The sequence below is a fragment of the Phyllostomus discolor genome, chromosome 4 (assembly GCF_004126475.2).
Source record: "Phyllostomus discolor isolate MPI-MPIP mPhyDis1 chromosome 4, mPhyDis1.pri.v3, whole genome shotgun sequence".
Taxonomy (NCBI): domain Eukaryota; kingdom Metazoa; phylum Chordata; class Mammalia; order Chiroptera; family Phyllostomidae; genus Phyllostomus; species Phyllostomus discolor.
Window position 1 is genome coordinate 182,248,557 of NC_040906.2, and position 26,556 is coordinate 182,275,112.

At 37.0% G+C, this 26,556-nt stretch overlaps 1 protein-coding gene across 4 annotated transcripts in view; it reads left to right on the plus strand.

Moving 5' to 3' along the window:
- The window catches only part of LAMA2 (laminin subunit alpha 2), a 516,934-nt gene that overhangs the window by 321,808 nt on the left and 168,570 nt on the right, over nt 1-26,556 (plus strand). For 2 of the 4 annotated variants that reach the window (XM_036024687.1, XM_036024688.1), the window contains exons 19-29: nt 1,040-1,251; nt 5,519-5,625; nt 6,344-6,607; nt 10,704-10,884; nt 13,800-13,936; nt 18,462-18,698; nt 20,012-20,155; nt 20,857-21,036; nt 21,144-21,332; nt 21,416-21,549; nt 25,214-25,331. In XM_036024687.1, the coding sequence (XP_035880580.1) occupies nt 1,040-1,251; nt 5,519-5,625; nt 6,344-6,607; nt 10,704-10,884; nt 13,800-13,936; nt 18,462-18,698; nt 20,012-20,155; nt 20,857-21,036; nt 21,144-21,332; nt 21,416-21,549; nt 25,214-25,331 (1,903 nt within the window). The remainder of the gene's footprint in view (nt 1-1,039; nt 1,252-5,518; nt 5,626-6,343; nt 6,608-10,703; nt 10,885-13,799; nt 13,937-18,461; nt 18,699-20,011; nt 20,156-20,856; nt 21,037-21,143; nt 21,333-21,415; nt 21,550-25,213; nt 25,332-26,556) is intronic. The other 2 variants (XM_028508983.2, XM_036024689.1) reach the window with 1 other exon arrangement.

A 26,556-nucleotide genomic window follows, 5' to 3' on the forward strand; every position in this document is an offset into this window, starting at 1 on the left:
GAGCCTTGCTGAAAAAGACTATTTATTTTGCTAAGACAGCACAGATAACAGAGCTAGCCTGACCATAACATTTCAGATACACTCTTTTGCTTCTCTTTTGCCAAGTGTGGCTTAATAGGAAGCGTGAGCAAACAATTGAAATAGAGGACAGAGCAGAATATAAATAGGTGTTTCCAATAAAGATGTATTTGTGCGTCTATAACACGAAGTAGCAATTAAAAATGTAACATGAAAAAAAGGATGTTTTGATACTTTACTTTTAAAATTCCTGCCATGCTTCATAAATGAACTTTTGTTTTTCCAGTAATACCTAAAATATTGTGTAGCCCTTTAAAAAAACTAGAGTTTGCTAATATGAGTTGCGGGCATTGTTCAGCATCACTCTTTGGCACTTCACTGTAATATCCAGGCATATGTGCATCTTGGTAAAGATTCCTCAGTGAAAATCTGCCTCTGTGTGGATATGCAAATACATACAACCCTATTATTAAGGCAGAGATACCCATAGCTTCCACACAAATAATTGTGAGATCATTTCAGTTATAATTTTTGTTTAATAAATTTTGAATTCTCACTACTGAATTTCTTTGTGAGACTGTTTTCTCATAACAAGCTCTTGCTGCAACACAAACAGAAAAAGGAAACATGAACCTTACACATTTGTACAGAAAAAAGCCAATTGGAGTATATACATGCAACGTGTTGTACTACAAAGGCTTTCCAACATGGACCCAGATTCCTCTCGAGTGCCAGGAGCAGAGTTCTTATTATGCTTTGGTCTCGTCTTCAGTGCCAGTAACAAGGTTGTTTTTTTTTTCTTGCTGAAATCTAATTACTAGTGGGGCTGGCAGGATTTCATCTTGTATCTACACTGCAGTTGTGGAAAAAACATTTTTTAATCACCTTGCATTGGAGAAAAGGAACACTTAAAAGGAAAACATATCCTGGGAGAGAGGTAGTATGAAAACGATAGAAGCATTACCCCGATAGGTTTCATTAATTCCTCCCAAATACTCACTGATGAAATTTTTCACCTTAGGTGTGCAGAAGGCTATTTTGGACAACCTTCTGTACGTGGAGGATCATGTCAGCCATGCCAATGCAATGACAACCTTGACTTCTCCATCCCTGGCAGCTGTGACAGCTTGTCTGGCGCCTGTCTGATATGTAAGCCAGGTACAACAGGCCGGTACTGTGAGCTCTGTGCTGATGGATATTTTGGAGACGCAGTTGATGCAAAGAACTGTCAACGTAAGTCCTGAACTAGTGATGCCCCTGACAGAATTGATGCATTGTGCATCAAAGTGGCTGATGAGTTCTTGAGTGGGATGGGAGAGTAGTAAATTATGTGTGATACATGTATGATAGATGCACAGCCTATACACAGAGTCTGCATAGGCTAAAATATTTTTTACTGATAAAGTTCAGCATTTGAAAGTTGATGCATTGTTGAAATTCCATTGTTTTTCAAATGATACACATATTTCTGTTTGCATGTAGACCAAAGATTTTAAAATAAACTTATGTCCATAGCACAAAAGGAAGAATTTGGAAAATGGGTAAGACCTAGTTACTTTTATTGTTTACCTCAAGTTTAATCATAAATTTATCTGCCCATATTATTTTATTAGTATCCATCTGTAGTTGTCAATCTGTATTCCTTTCATATGTGAAACTCACATTTTTACATCTCATCATAGGTATTAAAATTCTGCCAGTGGTTTTACACTCTGGTGTTTGTAGTAGTTAATTGATTAACCTTCACCTTAGGAGTATACATAGAATGTTATCTGTTATGCTTCCACAGAGTTAGCTATTGTAGGGCTTCATTCCTATTAGTCAGTACACCCCTTCCTCATGTTTCCCTCCTTAGCTCTATTATACAGGGTGTAAAAGAGTTTGCAAAAGCTTCACGTAGCGCTAATGTACTATGCGAGGGGGGCCTTGCTGTGGAGAGTGGAATGGAATGTTAGCCCACATTAGGCCTCAAGTGCTTTACGCTGCCGTCGTCAGCTTCATCTGCTGTCATAATCTTTAAGCAGAACAAGTATCAGCCCAGCAGTTTACTCCTGCCAGCTGCACTGGGTAAGAAAGGACTTGTCCAATCATTTCACGAGGGCCCAGGAACTGCAAAAATATAGGAACCACTGGAAATCTAGTCTCTGTCATTGTCTCTGCTGTTAGCGCCAAAGACCTGATAGGATGCCCATGTCAATGAGAAAGGCGTCTTTCTCCTCATAGATTTGTTAGATGAGTGCCAGCTTTTCGTCATTTGAAGATGACAGTTTGTTGAATCAAAAACAAATCACTCTGGAACAATGAACATTTATTAGCATCATCTGTAAATGGATGATTTTTTAAGGCAGATTTTCAGTAGGCTGAGTTTTAAACACTGCAGGTTTATGGCATCTGTGTAAAATCATAAGGAGCTTAAGAAATTGTCCCACTCAAATGCTTCATTGAGGATCTGCACTTTCTAGTTTGTGAGGCAGGGCAAATCATTTGACCTCACTGAGACTCATTTTTTCATTTACATAAAGGGTCCTAGTTGTCTGTGGGGTCTAAGGCCTATCCTGCAGACAGTAGCCAGTGAACTGCCCGGTGCCTGGGGTGCTCACACAGGGTAGCCCTTTCCATAGCAGTGTTTGTGGTGGTCGTGAGTATCCGTGGTTTGCTCATTTTAGGACTGTGTTAATCATTGATTGAACCTGTTTTTCTATTTCCTAATAAGTCCCTCCAAAAATCTGAGATTTTTTCAGTTTTTCTTTTTCTTTTTGCTTTGTAAAAACAACTCTTTAAAAAGACAACATGTAACTAATAAAGACTTTATTGGCAGAAACAAAACTGACAGTGGTCACTAAACCATGAGTGCCCAAGACTGGTCTGAAGACAGAATGTCTAAAAGATCTGAACCTCAAATGCAGCGTAGTCTCTGTGGAACACTTCACCGAAAATGCCACTTGTTACCTTTTTGAAATTTCTTAAGATTCTCCCCTAGGGAAATTTGTTTTATGCCAAGAGTTATAAATCACCTTATACTCAGGATCTCTAATTATGATATTTTCACTGAAGCTTTCCTGAAATACTTTAGATAAATGCCACATAACCTAAATGTACCTCTACTATTTCATTAGGCCTTTACAACTGTCTTAGGATAGATGTCAGGTATGTATACCTTCTGGGCAGAAATGGAAATAAAATCCTAAAGTGGCTTGCCTAAGGGTCAGAACATTAGTGAGTGTAAGCAGACCTTAGGTGTGAAACTATTTTCAGCACCAATTACACTGTCAGGAGTTAGCAAAGCAAGAAAAGCCCTCAATATATCTGTGGGAATAAAGACAAAGATACAGGTTGGCAGGTGTTTGCAAGAGATTAGTAACTACAGATCCTTCTCTTAAACAAGATACTGCACATAATCACCAGTTGGCTGACATCGGAGCAACGGCTAAGATGGCCTCCTCTGTAGCTGCATCGTCCTTGGTTAAACAAAGTCTGGGTAAATTGGGAGTCTGTGGCATGAAGCCTTAAGAACACATAGAAGCACATCGTATGAAAATATTTTTGAATCATCACCAATTTTTATACTGTTTGCCATTAGCAATAGACATAATTATGGTTTTTAATGCTCCTCAGTATGTAATTAAAATTAAAAATATAAAAAAACTTATTTAGTATCTGTTTTGGTAATTTTTATAGATATAATAGCTCTTACGCATAGAGGGAAACCCTCAAGAGAAGGAAAAGTCACCATAAGGCATTACTTTAGATTCTACTAGATTTGTCCATGAAAAGTACACTAGTGCAAAGAAATATGTCTTGCTTTTCAAACTTATGTATAGTATCTAAGTGCCATACATTTCTTTAAAAATGCCCCTTAAAATTTTATATTGCTTTTGTTATTTTCAAGTTGTCAATACTTATTAATTAAGAAAGACACTAATGTCACACATTTCATTTAAAAATGCCACTTAAAAATCTGTATTGCTTTCATTATTTTTAGGATGACAATTTTTGGAAAATTTAATGTTATATTTCCCACTCTAAGGAAAAGTGGCTTCTAGATTCTAAGCTATTGAGATTTAAAAACATTTATGTATAACATACATTAGAAACTTTCATAAAGAAATTAAAATCGGTACAACAATCCTTGTGTTCAGATGAAATGGACAGTTGAAGAAAACATTCTCTTCAGCCTTTCCTCACACCCCCAATGCCTCCTCTCCCTGGGCTGCCGCCTGTGGGGAACGACAGGCTGCAGACTGACCGGGTCTGCACTCGCCCTCTCACTCACTGCTGTGAAGCTGGCAGGCACTGGTGGCTAGACTATGGACAAGAAAGCCATCGGTTTTTAGGAAAGCAATAAAACTAAGTAGAATGTGGAACAAGATGGCCAGAATAACAGCATAAACTGATGGAGTGGCTATTTATACTGTATTTATAAGTTATGCTTAGATCAAAGTATTCAGAAACATCAAATGTTACAGAATGTTTACCAAAACCGTCTATGAATGATCTAAATCCCCATGTCACCTCCCCCTTATATTTTTTATCCTGGTATCAATGCAATTATATATACCATTGAAAATATACTCATAGAATACCGAGCAAGCCATTAATTACTATCACATTTATGAAAAGGCCACTTAATTTTTAGACTGATATATGTTTCAGAATAATATCAACCAACTTCATAACACAGAAATACAAATGGTTACTTAAAACCAATGTATTTTTTTATCTTTGGAGATAGTATAGAAGTTGTAAAATAAAAATTATTTTTAAAAATTTTAATATTATATTCCTAGTACATTTGAAATAATGTTTTTATCTTATATACTTTCTAATCTTAAAAGTATATGTGTGTATATACATATGTGCATATATATTAATTTCTTCTCAAGCTCATATTTTGAGCTTAACACAAATCACGCACATAGTAAACAATTACTAAATTTAAAAAGTAATTAATACTGTTTTATTAATAATGGTATTAATATTATCCTGTTGGTGCTATTAATTTTGATAATATCTCAAAATTCTTTTAGCTGTAAAGCTAATATGCATTACTTAAAATGGGATTATAGTATTTTAAATGTTACAAGAATATATCTGTAAAGAAGTGAAACAGACAGAGGAGTGATTGAGAGAACATTTACCTGGAGTCGCAGGACTGAGGTTCTACATCACCTATCCATCCCGTGGCCTTGTACAAGTGATGGCCTCTTTGAATTTCAGTGTCTTCATTCTCGACGTTGGGATAATAATGACGACATTAATATTTCAATACCGTATGATGTGCCAGGTACTATGCTAAATCTTCCCATGAGTTACTAGTATGGTTTGTAGACTTGTAAGGATCAAATGGCGTATTGCCTGACAGATCATCTCTCAAGTCAGAAAACATTCTATTCTAAAAGATCGTTGCCCGTGTTATCATCTTGGGGATATTTTTATGTAATGAGCCTATAAAGGCTATTAGAATGTTTTTCCCAGTGACTGATCTCTCTTCTCTTTACAGCCTGTCACTGTAACCCCAATGGCTCCTTCTCTGAGATTTGCCACCCTAGGACAGGACAGTGTGAATGCAGAGCTAACGTGCTGGGCCAGCGGTGTGACAGATGTAAGGTAAAAAGTAGGAGCTGAGCAATGAATTACTGCTGCTTTGAACAGTCTCATCAGCTTTCGATGACATACACCTTAGTGTACTGAAAGAAAGGCTTGGGATCATCTAATTCTATGTGTGAAATCACTGTGATCATTGAAATGGCTTCTCAAAATGGAACAAAATTCGCTGTGCACTAGCATTTGCCCTTCAACCTATATTTCCTTGGCAGTGAATGTGTGCAATATTTACTATACTTCAGATGTTTCTGAATCAAGGAAGATGTAAAATTTACTCTCTAGCCTACAGAGAGTAAAATATTCCTTCCTTTGCCTTTCCATTTTTGGTACGATAAAATGCACCATATCTTTTGCTTTCAGCAATCTGTTTGTTCTAGTTCCATCATTTAGATGTTAGTTCTAGTGGTTTTTAGATACATCCCTTTGCTAAAGTGAAACAGTAATAAAAAATCTCTTGTTCTCTATTCTTGAACAAATTGCCCTTCCTTTCAGCAGGACAAGACCTTGAGATTCCTCTGGGAGAGCAGGTGGATTTGAACCACTTCTCACTTAACTATGTATTTGTGGTGCTCTCGACTGGTAAACAGAAACAAGCATTTCTCAGATGTCTTCACATGGGCCTTTCTGTAGGAAGTATGGAAATGTTGTCTGCTTCTATCTCTTGAATAATATTGTATGCTTTTTCTTTTGTTTGTTTTTATGTTTCTCTTGGCTTTTGAAGTCGAATATGTGGTGGGACCCAGAGAAACGATTCTGTGTGTTGTGTGACTGCAGTCCCGTTGGCTCTGTGTCACCACAGTGTGATGCTGCAGGAAGATGTGTCTGTAAATCAGGCTTCATAGGGAAACAGTGCAACCTGGGCAGGCAGGTGCACCGACAGGAGGAGCATCCACGGAGAGTGCAGCCGGTGCTGGGGTCTCCCCAGAGGTGGGGTTCCAGCAGCTCCAGCGGGTGCCCTCGGGGAGCCTACTGGCCCGCAGCTCGGGTAATCCCAGAAGCGCTGCATGGCTCTTGCCTGGCATGTTATGTCCTGTGTGCTGTGGCTGACAATCCCTGATGCCATTTTACTGAAAAATGGTTGCTAAGTGTGCCAGTTGCAAATGCCAAAACAAGACAGCTTTTGATTGAAGCCTTGCCTTTAAAAAATAGCTACCCATGCTTTTAAACATATATTCAAGTTCATAGGTTAATAAAGTTTCAATTAACTATGCATGTGTAGAAAACAAAGAAAAGTTTATGTGTAGGAACCTATAATCTCAGAAGTACAAAGGGCCTCGGGCATCATTGGAGCATGCTCTGTTCTATGAATGAACAAAAAAAGGGAAATCTAGCAAAGAAAGTGAACTTGCCCAAGAAAATTCAGCCCATTGACCTGACAATTTCAGCATAATGAGTGATTGGGTTACGTGTCCACACCCTAATTTTGATATAGTATACAACAAACACAAGAAATGCATTTTACACACTGTAAATGCACAACGTACATAAAGTAAGGAGCGTATTTTCTGCTACATAACTTGGCACCCCCTTATTACAAGACAAAACAAAACAGATGATGGGAGGAAGGGAGAGAGGAAGGCGGGAGGGAAGGCTAGCTCTGCAGCCAATCCACAGAGCAGTGGAGGTAAGACTTGCCAGTGTGGAATCAGGGCCTGCATGGGAGCTGAGTGTAGGGGACAGAAGAAAGTGAGAAGGAAGTACATAGTAAAGAAGCAAAGCATGTTTTTTTTTTTCTTGGCTCTATTGACATTTTTAAGAAAACAAGTTCCCATTTCAGACCGCCTCAGGTCAAATTGCAGCCTCACCACTTTCTAGCTATGAAACAGTTCCTTAAATCATCCTGTAATTCAGTGTCTTCATCTCTGGTAGGGCCTGCTTCATAGGGATTGCATCTGTTTGGGTTTTCCAGGAGTCAGACGCCAAGAGATTAATGTGTGTGAAGGGGGAAGGAGGAGGGAGTATAGTATGCAGGGAGCCTGCCGCTGCAGTGCAGGTCTGACTGTGTGAAGGGAGAAAGGGAAGGAAAGAATGGGTAGAAAAGCCTCATTTGGTGCATTCTGCCCAAATCCCAATCCTTGGCCAGGCCAATGGGGAAAAGATTCTAGTACTTTACTATAATCACTCATTGACTAGAAGATGCCAGCCCCGGTGTGAGCTCCCGAAGAATGGACGCTGGAAGGTGTCCGTCAGTGACTCTCCTCATTGCAGGCTTTCTTGCAAGAAGGGTGGGTGGTTCAGATGCCTCTGTGACTGTCTCAGGGTAGTCCTGAGAGCAGTGCATCAAGTCCAGGCAGACGTGGAGAGTTCCTTGTAAATCTTAGGTATCATGAACACTATTGTTATTAAATGAGGAAATCTTCACACGAGATTATGTTTTTGAATAAGAAATACATACACAAAGTAAAAGAAAGGCATAGTAACTGATCACAATGTTTCCAGTATGTAAATTTATCAGAAATTCAACTCCCATTCGTGCTCTTTTCCTTCATACCTTACAGCACTGTTGTAGAAAGCAGTGTACTGTCCTCAGACCACTTTTTCCCTGAGGCAGTAAGTGTGAGTTAAATGTACAGACTCAGAAGGCAGGCAGGCTGATTGGGAATCTTGACTCCACCACCGGCAAGCTGGTGACCTTAGGCAAATTACTGGATTTTTCTGTGCCTCAGTGTCACCACTCTATAAAAAGGTGATTATATTCATCTCCTAATTGTCTTGAGTATTAAATGAATTACTATTTATAAAGGGCTTTAGAACAGTGCTAGGCACATAGCGCAATATGTAAGTTCTAGTTGTTATTACTATCCCAATAAGAATAATTTATGGGAGCTCGACAGACTTCCCGGTGAGACTGACTGGTGCTCTCTCCCGTATTTGTTTCACCTCATTAATTTTGATGACTGACAAGGAATATTTGCTTTTTAAATTTGTTTACTTCAGAGGATTTTTCTAGTCTCTGAAATATAATTTTGAACATTAAATTTGTTAAAATTGTATTACTGAAATTTAGTACTATTTGTTTTGGTATAGCTTAGCCTTTAAAACTGCATCATTTAAACAGAAAAGTATGATGGAGACATGTCTTCTTGTACATTTCTCTATATATCAAGTTTGGAATTTTTTAGTAACTATGATTTGGAAGCTTACTTAATATTGTATTAATTTGCCCATTAAAATAGATATGTGTATATGCATGTATATAAATATGCTAAGTAAAGGAAAATTTAGGATATAGAGATGAATATAAAGTACTATCTCTATAATTCAGATTTCTAAGTCAAGAATATTTAGGAAACAAAAGCAAATGCAAAGTGCTACTTCTGTGATTCAGATACTTTAAAAAATATTTTACTATATTATGTATATATGTTTCTATTTGTGTGTACCTGAGTGGTAGATGTGTCATTATAGGTATGTAATTAGAATCACAGTGTATATATAATTTTGTATTCTGCTTTCTGAGATTTTGCTCAACGCTATATACTAAGCATATTCATGTCATTAAATCTGCTTCAAAACAGAATTTAATGATTGCATATCATTTCCTAGAATGAACGTATAATAATTTAGTTCATTCAAATTGGCTCTAACATTGAACATTCCAGTGCTTGTATGGTTTCTCACTATGCTAAATAATATTGTAATGGGCATGCTTGTATTTTAACCATTTTCCCAATACTGGGTATTTCTCTAGGCCAGATATCTAGAATTTTAGATTAAATTATTTTTTGAAAAAAATTACATGTTTTTTTCTTTATATAATTGAATTTAATGTTAATGTCATGCAGTAGGCCATTTGTTAGAACTGATGCACACTTTCTTTAATCATGTAGTGCAATCTGAATTAGAACAAGAAATAAAAATAAAGTTCTCAGTGAATACTAAATAAAGTGGTTATCAAACTTATTCAACCTATTTTATATTTTAAATACAAAACCATTCTTAGCTACAGTCATTTTAAAAGAATAATTTTTAGTGTAATTTTGTTCTCTACAAGTTATTTTTAATACTGTTAGCAATAATGGTAAAAATATATAATGCAGCTTATTCACTTCCCTTTGAGTGGATTACATTAAGTAGCAAGATTTTTTTCCCCAAAGAAGTAATTATTAAGTATGATTTTCTAAATAGGAATTATTTTTAGAAAAAAGTAATTACTGAGACTGATTTTCTAGATTAAAATATCATAATCATGTGACATACTTTATATTTAAAAGGATAACCTCGATGTACTTTAAATAGGATATGTGCTTCCCTCTTTGTAATAGGAGTAATTTTTAATCCATCAAGATTTTCTTATAGTCACTCTAGGTCTGATAACATGTTTTTCAAGAAAGTCATCCAATGCTAGTAATGAAAGTGTGACCAAAGAAATTTACTTGTTATAAATAGGTGAGATATGCATATGAATAACTCATCAGACTATAAAAGTTTTCCTTCACTTACCCAATCTTTGATGTATGTTTTCATAAATCAATTGCTATTGTTAGGATGTTTGTCAAACCAATTATTTTGTCAGTGTAGTCATAAGCTGTAAATTATATTTATAATGTGAGCCCTGTAGTGACTATTAGAAGTATTTATGAATATGTAAGAAATGTTAGATCAAATATTAGAGGAAATAATTTATTTTAATTTTAGGCTGCAGGTAACAATATTGAAAGCGTTTTTACCAAGTAGAAAGAGTTCATAGGATCTGAAAGTAATCAATGCAGATTAGTAGGATTTGGGCAAATAAAATTTTTAATTAAAATAAAAAGACCAACCATAACTTATTTCCACAGTGCTGTTAGAATCTTAGGAAGTATAGGGAAAACCTAGTGAAAATATATCTGACTGAATGATAATGCCCTAATTCTGCCTTTATCTTGATGAAATTTAAAGTAATTGAACTTTTCTCTTTGGTTATTATAAAAAATCATTCCATTAGCTTGAACGACAACTCAGTTGTCATAACACCAGTGAGGAAACCTTCATAACCGCTAGGCTCCTTTTCCCCTGCCTGATGTTTTAGTACTCTGCATCTTGTTCTACAGTGAATGAATGGATTTAAATTTAATGTTCCTCTTTCCTTTCCATGCCAGCCTGAAACCTTTGGCATACAGTCATCAAGAGGGTGTGCTCCCTGCAACTGCAATTCCTTTGGGTCTAAATCATTCGACTGTGATGACAGTGGTCAGTGTTGGTGCCAGCCTGGAGTGACAGGAAAGAAATGTGACCACTGCGCCCATGGTCATTTCAACTTCCAAGAAGGAGGATGCACAGGTCTGTAATCTGAAGGAGACTGAGCCCTACCCCTTCCTCTCTGGTTGGGGTGTCTTGCAAGTTTGTTGGGCAGGGGTCCCCGATATTAAAGAAGAGGCATCCGATAACAAATATATGCTACAAAATATTTAACCTAATAAGAAATATATATTCATTTTAAATAAATTAGCAAAAGAAATACATTGCAATTTGTGACACTGCCCTAGAGATAACTGAATTTGCAAGTACTTGATACAAATGCATCAGCAAACCCTAGTTCCTCTCTGTCTTTTCCTGACTGTGTCTTGAAAACTCTGGAAAGACACAGATTGGCTCTAGATATTTTTTAGTTTGTAGGAAAATGCACACAGGCATTTCTAACGTGATTTGCTCAGGCAGTATTCTCCTATGTCCAGCCACAGCCTTCTGACAATCCTGGTACAGAGAGTAAAATTAGCACAAAATAGTTGAAAGTAAAGACTCAACATTAGCATCGATTTATGTGCCACTAATATGGAATTGACCCTTATTCCAACCTACTAACCTTTGCTTACTAAACTCACTGATTCAATATTGATGATACTTCTATACTCTCACCACCATGATAAGTACATGGTAAGACTTTTTAAGACTTTTTTATGGATCACTGTAGTAAATTTATGTGAAAAGTATCAGGAATAACATTTGAAATTATTCTCAACACCTATGATATACAGTTGTGATTATAAATTAAGCCATTAGAAATTATTCTAAATGTTATCATTGTAGTCCCTCCAAAACCCTGCATGTGATTTCCAAGTCAATATCTGTATATACCAAAAATTCTAAAGCTGAATTTTAAAATATGCTGTTTTTTTTCCCTGGCTGCTGTGGCTCAGTGGATTGAGTACCAGCCTGCACACCAAAGGGCTGCCTGTTGGATTCCCAGTCAGGGCACATGTCTGGGGTGCAGGCCAGGTCCCCAGTGAGGAGCTTGTGAGAGGCAACCACACATTGATATTTCTCTCCCTCTCTTTCTTTCTTCTTTATCCCCTCTCTAAAAATAAGTAAATAAAATCTTTAAAAAAATAAAATAAACTGTTTTTTAATCTAAACTCACTAACATTTTCATGTAATAGAAATGAATGAAATTATGCTATATATTCAAATGTATCCATTACCAAAATTATAAAAGAGACCAAAAACATTATTTAAAATATTGAAATAGAGAACATTTTAGAACTTCAGACATAGTAGCATTTAACCCAGAAAAACAGAACAGAGAACAAGAACCAAATAGGTAATATAGCAATATTTTGAGAGCATGATTTACTCCAAAGAGCTTAAATTTATTTAGTGGCACCACAGGTGACCAGTTATGTGAAGTTAATTGAGTGACCTGGTTTCCTTGTCCCTCGGCAAAATTCATCTATTAAATAGACAAAGTAAGTCCTGGCTGGTGTGGCTTAGTGGACTGAGTGCTGGCATGCAAACCAAAGGGTCGCTGGTTTGATTCCAACTCAGGGCACATGCCTGGGTTGTGGGCCAGGTTCCCAGTAGCGGGGTGCTTAAGAGGCAACCACACATTGATGTTTTTCTCCCTCTCTTTCTCCCTGCCTTTCTCCCTCCCTTCCCCTCTTTAAAAATAAATAAAATCTAAAAAAAAAAAATAATAGTATATACCTTGCTGGGTTTTTGCAAGAATTAGTTGAATTGATGGCTATACAATATTCAGAGGAGCGCCTGGCACATAAGTGCCATGTAAGTGTAGGTAATGTATTAGTAGGTAAGTGCCATGTATTTGCAGGTAATGATTTGAACTGTCAGAGACATTTTTAACACATAAATTTAAAAACAAAATGAACTATTTTACTTATTAATAAATAGTGCATATAAACTAAACCCTTGGGCAGAAAATTAGCAGCAATCATAATAGTGATAATAAAAATAATGGCTAAGATTTAGTTGGTGTTTACCCTATGTCAGGTATTATGCTAAACACTTTTCATAGGTGGTATGAAATGCTGTGCGCTATGATAATTATAATCTCTTACAATGTGAACTTAATCAAATATCCCAAATGTATTTTATTAAAAAGATTTAATCATCATATAACCAATTAAAAGATTTCTTGTAACATTCATCTTCTATTTAAATTCAAGTTATTTGGTTTTTCTTCTCTTGCTTTCTCTCTTTAATGTGAAACACCGCACTAAAATATACTCAGTAACTAGGTCACCTATTATGTAATAAGCAGCATATAGTCCTTATCTTGGATAGCTCAGAAGATCTCCATCTTGTGTTTGCAATCTTTGTGGCAGTGCATCGGTGGGGTGAATTTGTGCTCTTTATGTATTGCATCAGAGCATAGAAAATTCAAAATGTATTAAAAAATAAGGCAGGTGGTAAATAAAACTCAAAAGACTCTATCTATAAATGTATATGTATTTACATATGTCAGGGTATGTATACATATATACATTTATCTGCCTATAAATGTGTATATATATTTATAGATCTATGTCTCTCTGAGGATATATATATGTGTATCAGTATATACTGAATTTAGGAAGCCTATTAAGCTTATTGGTTTTTATTGCAAATCATAATCATCAATAGGAAGGAATTGTTAATCTATACAATATAGAAAATTAATTGTGAATTAAATATGGAAATGGATATAAGATAATACAGTTAACATGGAATCTGATACACCAGTTCGTTGTTTCCTTAGACATATTTGAAAAGTTATAAATGCTTTACCTTTTGAAACTATTGAGTGAATTACAACATATGTGTGTTGAACAACTCTGAAGTATACTGCACTGTGATATAAAAGGTGAATGAGTTAAAATTTTACTTTCAAGGATCCTTAGCTATAGTATGGAAAATAAAACAACACAAATCGCATTTTCTATCAAATTTTTACTTTTGTATTCCCCCTTTCACCTGTGAAGCTTGTAACTGCTCTCATCTGGGTAATAACTGTGACCCAACAACTGGGCGATGCATTTGCCCTCCCAATACCATCGGAGATCAGTGTTCCCAATGTGCACCTGGTACCTGGGGCCACAGCATCATCTCTGGCTGTAAGGTGAGTGAGTCACTTTATTTCATCTGATAAAGTGTTTGAAAGATTTTTGTGTTGGTAGAGCTCTATAGTTGGGTATTTCAAAATCCAATATTATATTACAATACAATGTGGAACTATCATTATGGAATGATTGCAGTGATTGATCAATATCTCACATTTATTCCACTTGTAGGAAAGATAATGAAGTAAGAACATATTTATGCCACCTCATCCATGATACCTACCAAAAAGGGGAGAAAAGAACAAATAAACATGTAATAAAATGGAAAGAGCCAGAGCCTCCCACTTACACACAATGAACTATATTTGCAGATTACAAAGTACAAGCAAGTTAGGAACTAATTAAAGGAATTTGCCAAAAATTATGTACAAATTATCTGTACAAATTACCCTCAAATTATGACTAGGTTTCAGTTTCTAGTAAATAGTTGAGAAGTTATGAAGAGTCTTATTAACAACCTTTCACTTAGAAAAAAATCTCAATTGTTTCCATAGATGGACCTTAGAAAGCTACATGGCCAAACTCACATTTAGAGAAATATATGCAGCATCAGTTACTAGAAGTAACTATCCAGTTTGAAGATTCAAAGAGCTACATTTTTGGAAACAAAACAAAAATTCCTCAAAAGTTCCAAATTTTAGATGAGTGTGAACAATGTTACAAGTTTCAATGACTCTTTTTGCATTTTCCACTTGGAATCCAACTATCTGTCTCATTACTGGACTCTCGAACAAGCCATAAGGAGACTTAGAAGGGTTCCATTTAGCCACAAAATCTAATGATGTGGCCAAATTCTAATAAAACTCCTGAAATTGCAGCTGATATCTAATGTTCAAACTATAAATCAGGATAAATTATAGACCAAGTTTTTTTAAGTAGTTATATATATATTTGATGTCATTATATAATGATCATTGACCATCATGTGGTTTGAAGTTGTTTTGATTACTTTGAACCACTATTAAAAATCTAAATTTCTGAATAACCTCATCATTATGATCAGTTAAAAATTCATTGAGCTCTCACAAATATTTATAAGCATGAATTCTCTTATTTTAAAAACTTGGATGACTGTAACCTAAATCTACAGTGATTTGAGTTTATGGCCTTCTCTCTTTGTGTCATGGGTAATTTCTCCATGCCGAGGTGTGAGCACACACATCATTTGAGAGTTTATTAAAGAAGAATAGAAAGCCTGCCTTCTTTTGCTAGCAGGGGAATAGTGCATAAATTTTCTGTTGCTAAACACACATTACATCTAATTATGATTCAGGTTTGATGTCGACTAAAGTGCTATCTAAACATATGGTTAATGGTTTCATTTAGTCTTTACTATAACTTGCTGGATATACTTCCTGCTTTGGAAAGGTGTCAATGTCTATTGATACTGTCAATTAGTCTTTAAGAATGATGTAATAAATTAGGTAGCAGGCATTTTATATTTTAGTTAAATGGTAAGGATGTCTCATAAGGCATTTTTTTTAATTTATTGCATGATTACAGTTTCCATCCATACCTAATTTACTGTTTCTGATCACAGCTCATTTTGGTTGAGTCAAGGAAAAATATTTAAGCGAATAAGCCAATCATCCTTATTTTGAAATCTCATTCTACACCTGATGTTCTATAAGGATGAATTACTTAGAGTGATGACAGTGACTTGTTCAATGCTTGGAAACTGTGTTCATGTCTGCAACATAATAAATAATTTCATTCAAGGTCTAAAATAACTTTTAATAACATCACCTATCCAGCACTTTTTACTGGACAGCAGTGAAGACATAAAATAACTTAATCATAAAAATATCCAAAATAAGGCCTGGCAATTATTTTTGTATCAGAATCTTGGAAAATATTTCACCAAGCATTTGGACAGGAAAGAGATGATATATGGGAAGTGGGTGATTGTGCATCACATTCTAGAAAAAGTAGTCTCATAAGTAAAGTCTTCTTGGCAGGAGCAGAAGAAGAAATATCCCCAGTAGTGGTGGATATAAGAATTAAGCTGAGCAATGAACGTGTGAGAAATACAAAGTGAAATCCAGCCAGAATTAGATCTGGGAATTTGGCAAGTTGCTGTGCACATGAGTTTGCCATGGAGTTGTAGATCTCAGAAGAATAGTAGTGCGGCATTAATTAAGAAGAGTCAGGTGACAGACTAAGTATAGATACCGAGTGGTGACAAATTCAGACACAGAGAGGCGTGGTACCCACTTGGATACCAAGTCAGTACCCACTCAGGAGACAAACCACACCAGGTATTTAAACAGGGAAAGTAGAATATAAAGACTTGTTAACCAGTAAAAGGCGGTTCCTTGAAAAGTTACTGAAGTAGCAGATACAAAAGAACAGCTACCAGCTAGCTGTAGGCTTACAGAGGGTGGACCATAAAGGAACCAAGGGCTAAGAAAGGCCATACATTTCCCGCTCCCCAAACCCAGCAAGGCTGAGATTTGGATGTATTTAAAGAGAGGGTGGGTACCACAGGACCACACAGCTTGCCTGTGGTAAAACAAACAACGACTAAACACTTGGCGGAGTTTGTGTGCAAGTGCTAGTCTAAGGAAGTGGCCCACCACTGCTGAGGGCTATGGGAATGACTTAGAAGCAGCCTGTCATGGTCAGAGCTATGTGCAAACTGAAGCTACTTAGAAATCTGGCAACAGTGGTCTTAGGGGCACAGTTGGAATCATTCTGACCTTCTGGGCTCTCAGGATAAATAATATAATAATGATAATAATGAGAGTAATGAAAACAGAACCCAGGACAGGAGTCTCTTCCCACCACCGAGGGTTTTTTGATCTCTGTTGATGAAGCTTAACATTCACCTACCAGGCCCTGAAGAAATGTCTATAGGTTCTTTTTTTAAAAATATTTTATTGTTGTTCAATTACAGTTTTCTGCATTCCCCTCCCCCACTATTCCCCCCCAACCGATCTCTCTCCCTTGCTTCCACCCTCCCCCTTGGTTTTGTCCATGTGTCCTTTATAGTTGTTGTTGAAAACCCTTTCCCCCATTATCCCCTCCCACCTCCCCTTTGGTTACTGCCAGATTGTTCTTAATTTCAATGTCTCTGGTTATATTTGTTTGTTTTTTTCTTTGTTGATTATTTTCCAGTTAAAGGTGAGATCATATGGTATTTGTCATTCACTACCTGGCTTATTTCACTTAGCATAATGCTCTCCAGTTCCATCCATGCTGTTGCAAAGGGGAGGAGCTCCTCCTTTCTCTCTGCTGCATAGGTTCTAACCTCAGCATCACAAAGCAGGGCAAGGAAGAGTGATTTTAAAGCTCTGCAACAGTAGACTGATCATTGGCACAGCTGGTCTCTGAAAATCATTTATTTATTCCAAGATTCTAAATGGCATTTTAGACATACTCTTAGACATATGCTCCTATTACATTGCAAGGAGATATGAACTTTGTAAATCAGGAACAGAAAAATTTTAAAGAATATAAGAAAAACAGTCACATCAATGAGGAGAAACCAAAAAGAGGAAATAAATCATTGAAAAGAAGCTAAACATGCAATAGTGTAATTAAAAGAAGCATTGGATGTATACATACAAAAGAATTTTCCTGTGTAAAATAAGAGCTATAAAATAGAGAACAAATTTAAGAAGCAAATAAGAAAATAACTGCTGAAGACATGAGGACGTTACAGATCTGAGAGACAGACAGAAGTGGGGAGGCATCACAGGGGATCCTGAAGAACAAAACTGGTCAATGAGAACAGAAGTAAATATCAAACATGAATTTGAAGAAATAACGCTGTGCCCAGAAACAGCTTTTTATCAAACTGCAAAAACTCACCATGTCACAGTAAATGAATTAAAAGAACTTCAAAATTAAAAAATTCCATTAAAATTCGGAATTACACAAATAAAGAGAAAATCATGTGTATATATAGTTACCAGCAAAGCACCTCAAATCAGGCTTGTCTGAAAAACGAAAAGCCCAAAACAACACCCTACCTGTCTCTTCTCTAAATTCTCCCTGGCGTCCCCACATCTGGCTTGGTGCATCTTATACGTTCTCGTAGCATTTTGCACTTTCCCCTATTATATAATGTCATTCTATTATGTTCTATTTACATATTTACATATTTGTCTCTCTCCACTAAACTGTAAGGTATGTCTCTGTACAACTTAAGTGCTATGATATGAAAATGAGATGATAAAGTAAAATGACTTTGTTTAAAGTTCAGTCTTTGAAACAAAAAGGGTTTGAAGAAAACCCATATCCAATTCCTCCTTGCCACAAAAAGGCAGAGGAAGTACATTTTCTTCCATATTCAATAGTGTTACGGTTACTGGACACTCATATATTTTAGTAAATGCAGGAAGCAATTTTAGTGTTATGTTCACTGATGTTTCCCAAGCAACTAAACTGGAACAGTACAAAGCATATAATAGACACATGATTAATGTGTATTTAATGGGAGCAAAGAAACATTAGAATTAAAATTTTAAGCTATTTCCCAGGAAATGGTGTTAATTGTTGCTGTTTTGGCCTCCTCCATAGGCTTGTAACTGTAACACGGCGGGATCCTTGGATTTCCAGTGCAACGTAAACACAGGCCAGTGCAACTGTCATCCAAGGTTCTCTGGTGCCAAATGTACGGAGTGCAGGAGCGGTCACTGGAACCACCCTCACTGCACTCCCTGTGACTGCTTCCTGCCCGGGACTCAGGAGGCGACCTGTGATTCAGAGACTAAAAAATGCTCCTGTATCGATCGAACGGGGCAATGCACTTGTAAGGTATGTGCTGCCAAAATACATTCAGGAAAAACTTGCCTCAATTCTATTTTCATAGCTCAGTATTAACTTCATTCTGTATTCATTATTCCTGCGTCATTGGGCTAAACAAACAGAAAAACAAAAACTCACTGACAGACACAGAGATTTTATTGATGTATGTGCATTAGCATAGGGATAAGCGCTGCTTTTTAAGAACTTACTTTTACCCAAAGCCTGATTTTTTTTCTAGTTGGTAGATGTGATATATTTTTAATGGTAAATTTTTCTTTACACAGCCACTTTGCTTAAACAAGAATAGTCTGGGAGGTGAAAGAAGACAGTTTTCTTAAGCATCAACAGAGAAAATCAGAGCTAAATAATAAGGCTTATTAAAAAAAAACATTTCTCCTCAAATTAATCTGCAATCACTGTGCACTGAAAAATATATTTAATGCTGTGGAGGTTCTGTAAAATTTCATCACATATAAACACTGACATTTCAAACAGTGACTATGTGGGAATTTCAGCCTTCATTAATATTGTTAAACGATGTAGAAAAACAGCCCATTAAAAAGGATAAGAGAGATTTTTTCCCCATCTTAGATGTATCTGAAAAATCAATTTCAGGGTAAATGCAATTAAGACTGGGTCATAGGTATCTTTTCAAGAAAAAGTCAATATGGAGAAGGACAGAAACACAGAAGGATGACATCCAGGGAGTGATTGCTAGAACAATCTTGAGAATTCAAGAAAAGGCAGCCTCTGCCACTCGGGGTCCTGAAACAAACCCAAAATACAAAGCTGCATTGTTACATATCTTAATTATAACTACACATTATACTTGTTTATTTTATTTTTATTCAATCTTTTATGTTTCCATTACCATTTATATTTAATGCATATTATATGATTATACATACATTATATAATAGTAATTTTATAAATCTACATTTTAATATCATGTCTCTTTACATCTATTTTTTTTGCATTACATCACTGTTTAGGAATCGATGTTTTTATTTTTCACTTTAAATTCTCATGACTCTTTCATACTGTTCACAGCAGAATAGTAGAAAATGTGCTGCTTAGATTTAAAAAAACAATATGAAATATCTTTGATAATCTCCTTATGTATAAATAAGGCATATTTTAGATTCACCCAGTGTCAACGAGATTATCTACATGTACCATCTGAGATGTGAGTGTGATACTCAGTGATCTTTTATGGGTTTTTTTCCATTTTTAAAATGCATACCCCCTGGTATTTATTCTGAAGTTTATTTCTTTTGTCACTTCACTGTTACGAACACTGGGGGACTCCCATCTTTCTTCAGGTGAATGTGGAAGGTGTCCACTGTGACAGGTGCCGGTCTGGCAAATTCGGACTCGATGCCAAGAACCCACTTGGCTGCAGCAGCTGCTATTGCTTTGGCGCCACTACTCAGTGCTCTGAAGCGGAAGGACTGATCCGCACGAGGGTGAGTGAGGACCCGCTGAGCCATGTAATGGTATAATGTTATCCCTGCTGGCGTCTTTTAGCTGGGCGCTGAGGGCTGGGAGGAAATGGCAAAACATTTAAGCAACCTTTTCCCCTGTGCACATCTCAAAATGGTAAAGGGGCCATGTGCCTTTAGAGGGTTGGAGTAAATGCCTTTTTTAATTTTCCTTAAAAACAGTTCATTTATTGTTATAAAGAAATAGATGCCAAGAGAGAAGGGGAAACCTTGCAAGGGAAACTTGTGTGGGGATTGGAAGAAGCTGCATTCTGAAGAGCGAGGACTCCGGAGCATGAATCCTGATCTGTGCTAATGCGGTCATGAACACCAGGCTCCTTGCACACTTATTCCAGCCAGCCTTAGAGAATCGTAGATTTTTAGGGTGGAAGCATGTTTATTTTTACTTACATTTTCCTTTATCTCTTCCTACATTTAAATGATACTTTTTGTCAATGTAAAAGTCTCTAACTTTCACAGATGTTGTGGTTTTCCCTGTGCCGGCAAGTCAGAAAGATTTATTCCCATGCCCTACTTGCTCACTAGGCTCTAGTTCTGTTTCTTGGGAAAACTGCTCATCAGAATGGGGATGGCACTGCAGGTAGACACGCTGTCCATAACTTAGTTTTAAAGGGGTGCCCCAAAGACTTGAACTCAACCTCCTGCTGTGATCCGATGCCTTGCAGGTGACTCTGACGCCAGAGCAGACCATTCTGCCTCTGGTGGATGAGGCCCTGCAGCACACGACTACCAAAGGCATTGATTTTCAAGATCCAGAGATTGTTGCCAACATGGATCGGGTGAGGCAAGATCTCCATTTGGAACCCTTTTACTGGAAACTTCCAGAGCAATTTGAAGGAAAGAAGGTAAGGACAAGAACTTTGAAGTCACATGAGAACAAAGCAAAATATGTCTTAGAAATCACTCCATGTGGTTTCTATCTAACTCCTTGCCCCTCACTTTATTTTGTCAGTTGATGGCCTATGGTGGAAAACTCAAGTATACCATCTACTTTGAGGCAAGAGAAGAGACAGGTTTCTTTACATATAATCCTCAAGTTATCATTCGAGGTGGGACTCCAGCTCATGCTAGGGTTATCATCAGGCATATGGCTGCTCCTCTAATCGGCCAACTGACGAGGCATGAAATTGAAATGACAGAGGTAAGGTTACTAGTTGTTTGGTGCAAACATGCCAATAGTTTTACATTCAGTTTCACCAAAGTCATTCATTTTCTTGTTAACAGAAAGAGTGGAAATATTATGGTGATGATCCTCGAGTCAGTAGAACTGTGACCCGTGAAGACTTCTTGAATGTACTCTATGATATCCATTATATTCTTATCAAGGCTACATATGGAAATGTGATGAGACAAAGCAGGTAAATGCTGATAGAAAATACCCAAGTTAAGTTCTTATTCTAGAGTCTACAGGGAAGATCAGTAAGACATCAGGCAAGAAAAATTTAGAAGTGTTTGGTTTGGGAGCATGTGGAGAGAAGACAAATCAAAGATGGCTTCTAGGTCACCTGGTGGAAGTTATTGCCATTTCCCCCAAAAGGAAAATAGGTTGAGAAGTAAGTTTAAGGAGCAAAAATGGTGAACTGACCTTTGACTTAGTGAGTTTTAGATACCAGTCAGAACTTCAGGAGATGATGTCCGATAGGGTAGAGATAATTAGCTGTGGTGCTATAAACAGGCTACAAGACAGCTTTGAAAATAAGCCCCTTACACCCTCAGGGCCACCAGGCAGAGGGAAGTTGGCCCCAGCTTTTTCACCCACATGCATTGTCGTCTGTTCAGTTCACCCCAGTGCACCATACAATGCTGTCATTTTCCTGTGCATCGTGATGTGAACAGATTGGGAATCACAGCAAACAGAAAAGAGCACAGGAGAACAACAAAAATAAATACTGGAAGCCAGAGGATATGAATACTGTAAGGGACTGTTTTTATAGAACACAAAGTATCCATTAAAATGAGACCTTCTGGCCCTGGCTGGCGTAGCTCAGTGGATTGAGCTTGGGCTGCGAACCAAAGCATCGCAGGTTTGATCCCCAGTCAGGGTACATGCTTGGATTGCAGGCCATGGCCCCCAGCAACCACACATTGATGTTACTCTCTCTCTCTTTCTCCCTTCCTTCCCTCTCTAAAAATAAGTAAATAAAATCTTTTAAAAAATGAGACTTTCTGACATTGACACTTAGGATCACACTGGTGACATTCTTTCTGCCAGTTTTAGTGCACTTTTTTGGAAGAAATAGTCTCAACATTTTGAGGAATAAGTGGGACACATTGAACCTAATATTGTGAGTACAGACTAGTGTTTTCCATGAACATAATTGTAAAAGGGAGGAGTGAAATAATCTCAAAGTTCAAGGGATGATGGTTAAATCTCAAAGAGGAGTAAGCGTGTTTACATACAATGGGGAAAGAAGTCAATAGCAAGGAATGAATACATTTAAAAATCATGGAATAAAGAGAGGGCAAATAGTGGAGACGCCGTGAGGCTTCAACATCGTGAGCACACGTAGTCAGGTTCCCTGAGTGGAAGGGGCAACGTGCCCAGTGAGGTAAAGTGCGGGGTCACACAGAGGTTTTCGTACGGTGGAAGCAGAAAGTTGAGCTGAGTTCACACACGTATTCTCAATTTCTCTGGCATTTCATTTTCTCTATTATGTCCTGTAAGAATAAGAAATCGATAGATATTTGAAAGTAGTCTTGTATAATGAATTTGTAGACCAGTCCAGAGAGAGAAAACAAAAAAAATTATGTAACCTCTCATGGCAAACCAGTGAATATAAAAATACAACATTTCCAATGTTTACACTGTGCTAACCCTATAACAGAACTCCTTGTCTTTCATGCAGAAGATCTGTATTGCTTTTCTGGTTATACCAAAAGCAAAAGGATAAATCAAGGGCCAACATTCACTTTCAAATCTGTATTTCTTCGGTTGTCCTTTCATAGCTTGTGCTTCTACCAAGAGATTATTTTATGTGAAATAATACAAAGCATGTACCAAATATATACTGTCAGCTACCTTGTTAATTAACTTAAATATCAAATAAATGTAAATTAGGTGGTAGAAGCCGAAGCAGGTTCACACGTCATAGAAGATAGCAAAGGACTTTGTGAGTGTGCAGGCAAATTAACTTGCAAGCTGTTCTGTGCTGCAGTAAAAGAGCATAGTGGCGCACGGAACCCTTGTTAGCGGGACTGACAGTGCTGCCCTGCATTTTTCACTTTACTTTCTTTGGCTCTCTCACAGATCTCATCTTCCTACACTGTGAGCATGTCTTTTTTCCTCATAAGTCTCTTTCCCTTATGACCTTATTTCACATTCCTCACTAAATAATATTTTTTGGCTTACGAGATCTTTTTTTTGAAACTTCAAAATAAATAAAGACCACTTTTTCTCTAGGTTCAGTAAAAATGAGAGTCATCATCTGGCACCAATAAGGACAAGTAAAGCAGGAGATTAGCCCTTGATTTTCTAAGACAGTGGAATTGTGACAAAGTCAAAAAATAATTTCGACTCTGGCCCCCAAAGTAGTGAAGACAAAACCCCGCAGGTTCACTCAGTTGCAAACTGAAGTAGTGTCAGAAGCAGAAAGTTGAACTTATTACACGTGTGGTTTAAGATTCAGATTTTGTACATATTTTCAATGCCGAATTTTTTCTCTGCTTTTGTCTTCTCTTACATTTATTTGAAGGATATAACAAATTTGTATTTCTGTTTTCATTTGAATAAAAGCTTGAATTTAGCTACATCCCTAATTCAGGAAAAACAGTTACTCTCTAACCTCCCAAGAAAAAAGCCATGTATTATAGGAACATCCACTGTTGACCCCATTCAAGTTTCGCTTGGTTTTTTAAATACTCACAAGTCTGTTGTGTACAAGCATGTGCAAGGAGAGGAAAGATTCTGCTAGTAAATCCACAGGTAATAAAACACCATGAGATGCCAGTGGGGCTGCCTTTTCCACAAACACCAAGCTACCTTTTCACCCCCACAGAGAACCCCGGGGAACCTAAAGGTAGAGTCGTTCTCGTAGGACGGGAAGGGTTTGCAGGTCACAACTGCTCTGTTCAAACTCTGAATTTGAATTGAACGTGTGTTTCACAAAAGCTGGCTGATCCCCAGACTGCAGATTCCGATGCTAGCGAAGTCAAAATGTGCACTCATAACTCAGTGTCAATAAAACTTATTTATACCTGCTATAAAGTTTATGATTCAAGCTGCTTAAGCCACCAGAGGTGCCTTTTATTGAAGCAAAACTATTCACTGTCTCATTTAGATGTTTATTTTCAGAACATTTCATGTTATTAGTCATGAAATAGTCTGAGTTTATGAACTGTATATATTTTTATGCATAATTCCAAATTAATGAAAAGGGTAGCAATGTTTTTGCTGTGATTTCTTTTTCAATTATAAGGACCTTTCCACCAATAGGAAGCATGAGTTAAGTTACTTGAAGGATTTATTTAATAAAATTAAATAAAATACTGATTTGAAAATACTTCATCATCATCAGAAGATTAATATTATTCGATTATGTTCAATCATTGTTTTCTAGATGGTTTTCTGACATTTTAGAAGGACATTCAGAAACTCAAGAGGAAGAAATCAGCGTCAGTTGTAAAGGAAAAGCCGTTTCACCAGTGACTGTAGGGGGGGTTCTAACGGGGAAGAACCATGGCTGTCTGTCTGAAAATCTATTAATTGGCCAGGTCTACCTGAAGCCACTCTCATTTTAAAAGTTGAGGGGGCGGGATCTTTATAATAACTTCTCAACAGGATATCAGACATCTAATTTGCTAAACTCCTTTTGATTTATGTAAATATTTTGCAAATGTATAATCTCAACCTTTGAGAAAACAAAGATGCAAGAATCAGGTGTAGTGCATAAGTTCCTAAATTTTAGACAGCTTCAAAGCAACAGAATGACAAAAACCTGAGGGCACTCTTGTTGTAGGATCGACTGTTTGCTAGGTGATCTTACCTACTGCATGGTGATCTAAGTGTATGTTTGCTGTGCCCAGCATTTCTGAAATCTCAATGGAAGTCGCTGAACAAGGACGGGTAACAGCAGTGACTCCTGCAGCTCGCTTGATCGAAAAATGTGATTGTCCTCCGGGCTACTCTGGTCTGTCCTGTGAGGTAAGCTGGTCCCTGCCTACCTGCTTAAGCCCAGCTCTCTTACCTGACCAAACAGAAATGCTCTCACCTGCTGCAGTCATTACTTCCATGCCTACTCTCACCCTATTTTACTTGATCGCGCTCTCACAGTGAGAGACACAGTAAGAGGAGGAGGATGCTGTTCCTACCTAGGAGTAGGAGTTGCATCTGAAGGGAAATATTTTATAAAACTTAAAAAAATCTGTAAAAATATGGAGCAGTCAGAAAATGTTTTCATAAGGCCCATTTATTACATCTGGTTTATTTTCCTGCCATTTCTTCTGACCCGTTAGAGATACTGAAGCTGCAGTAGGTTGATATTGTTGAGTGGACTAAGTAGTTATCAATCTGTGTATTGATTTATACACAAATAATTTTATACATCTTCTTTTGTAAATAGCAGTTGAGAAGCCATGTGATGCCACCAGGTTAAAAGTGAAGTACAGCTTAAAAATGATAAATGCAAACCCCTTGAGAGGCAGCACAGTGCAATGAAAAGAAAAAATGAGTTGGCTCTGGTGAATCCTGCCTCGCTGCACCACCTGGGCAGGGCCTTTGCTCTCTTTGTCTCCAGACCCCAGGTTGTTGACCTGCATGGTCATCATGGGGATTCATATAAATGAGAACATATGTGTGAAAGCCCGATTGTCAACTGAAGTGTCATCCAACTTAGTAACCTCACATGGATTCCAGGTTTTTCGGAGGACAATTTCCTAAGAATAACTGCAAATTTCTTGTGAAACATCCCTGGAATAATGTTATAGCTTTGCTTGTGACTGTCCTGAAGGGCAATAGTCATTTGAATGTGTCCATTTGGTCCAATAACATCAAATAATCCATCTCATTATTAAATTAGAACCCCTACATACACATATATACAAATATGTATGTATATATATTTGATACAAATATACATGTGTATATATATTTGATACAAATATATATGTACATATATATTTGTGTAATGATGTATTTGTACACATACCAGCAAGTATATATACTGCACTTATATACACAACCCACCCAAATACACATATGCTCAATCGATTATGTTCAATCATTGTTTTCTAGATGGTTTTCTAGACTTTTAGAAGTACATACAGTGTATATGTGAAAAAGGAGATAGCGAGCATGGTAGATACGAAATATGCTATGTTTCCCATCAGTGTGTAAGATTTAAAGGTAGAGACAGAAAGAACTTGAGATT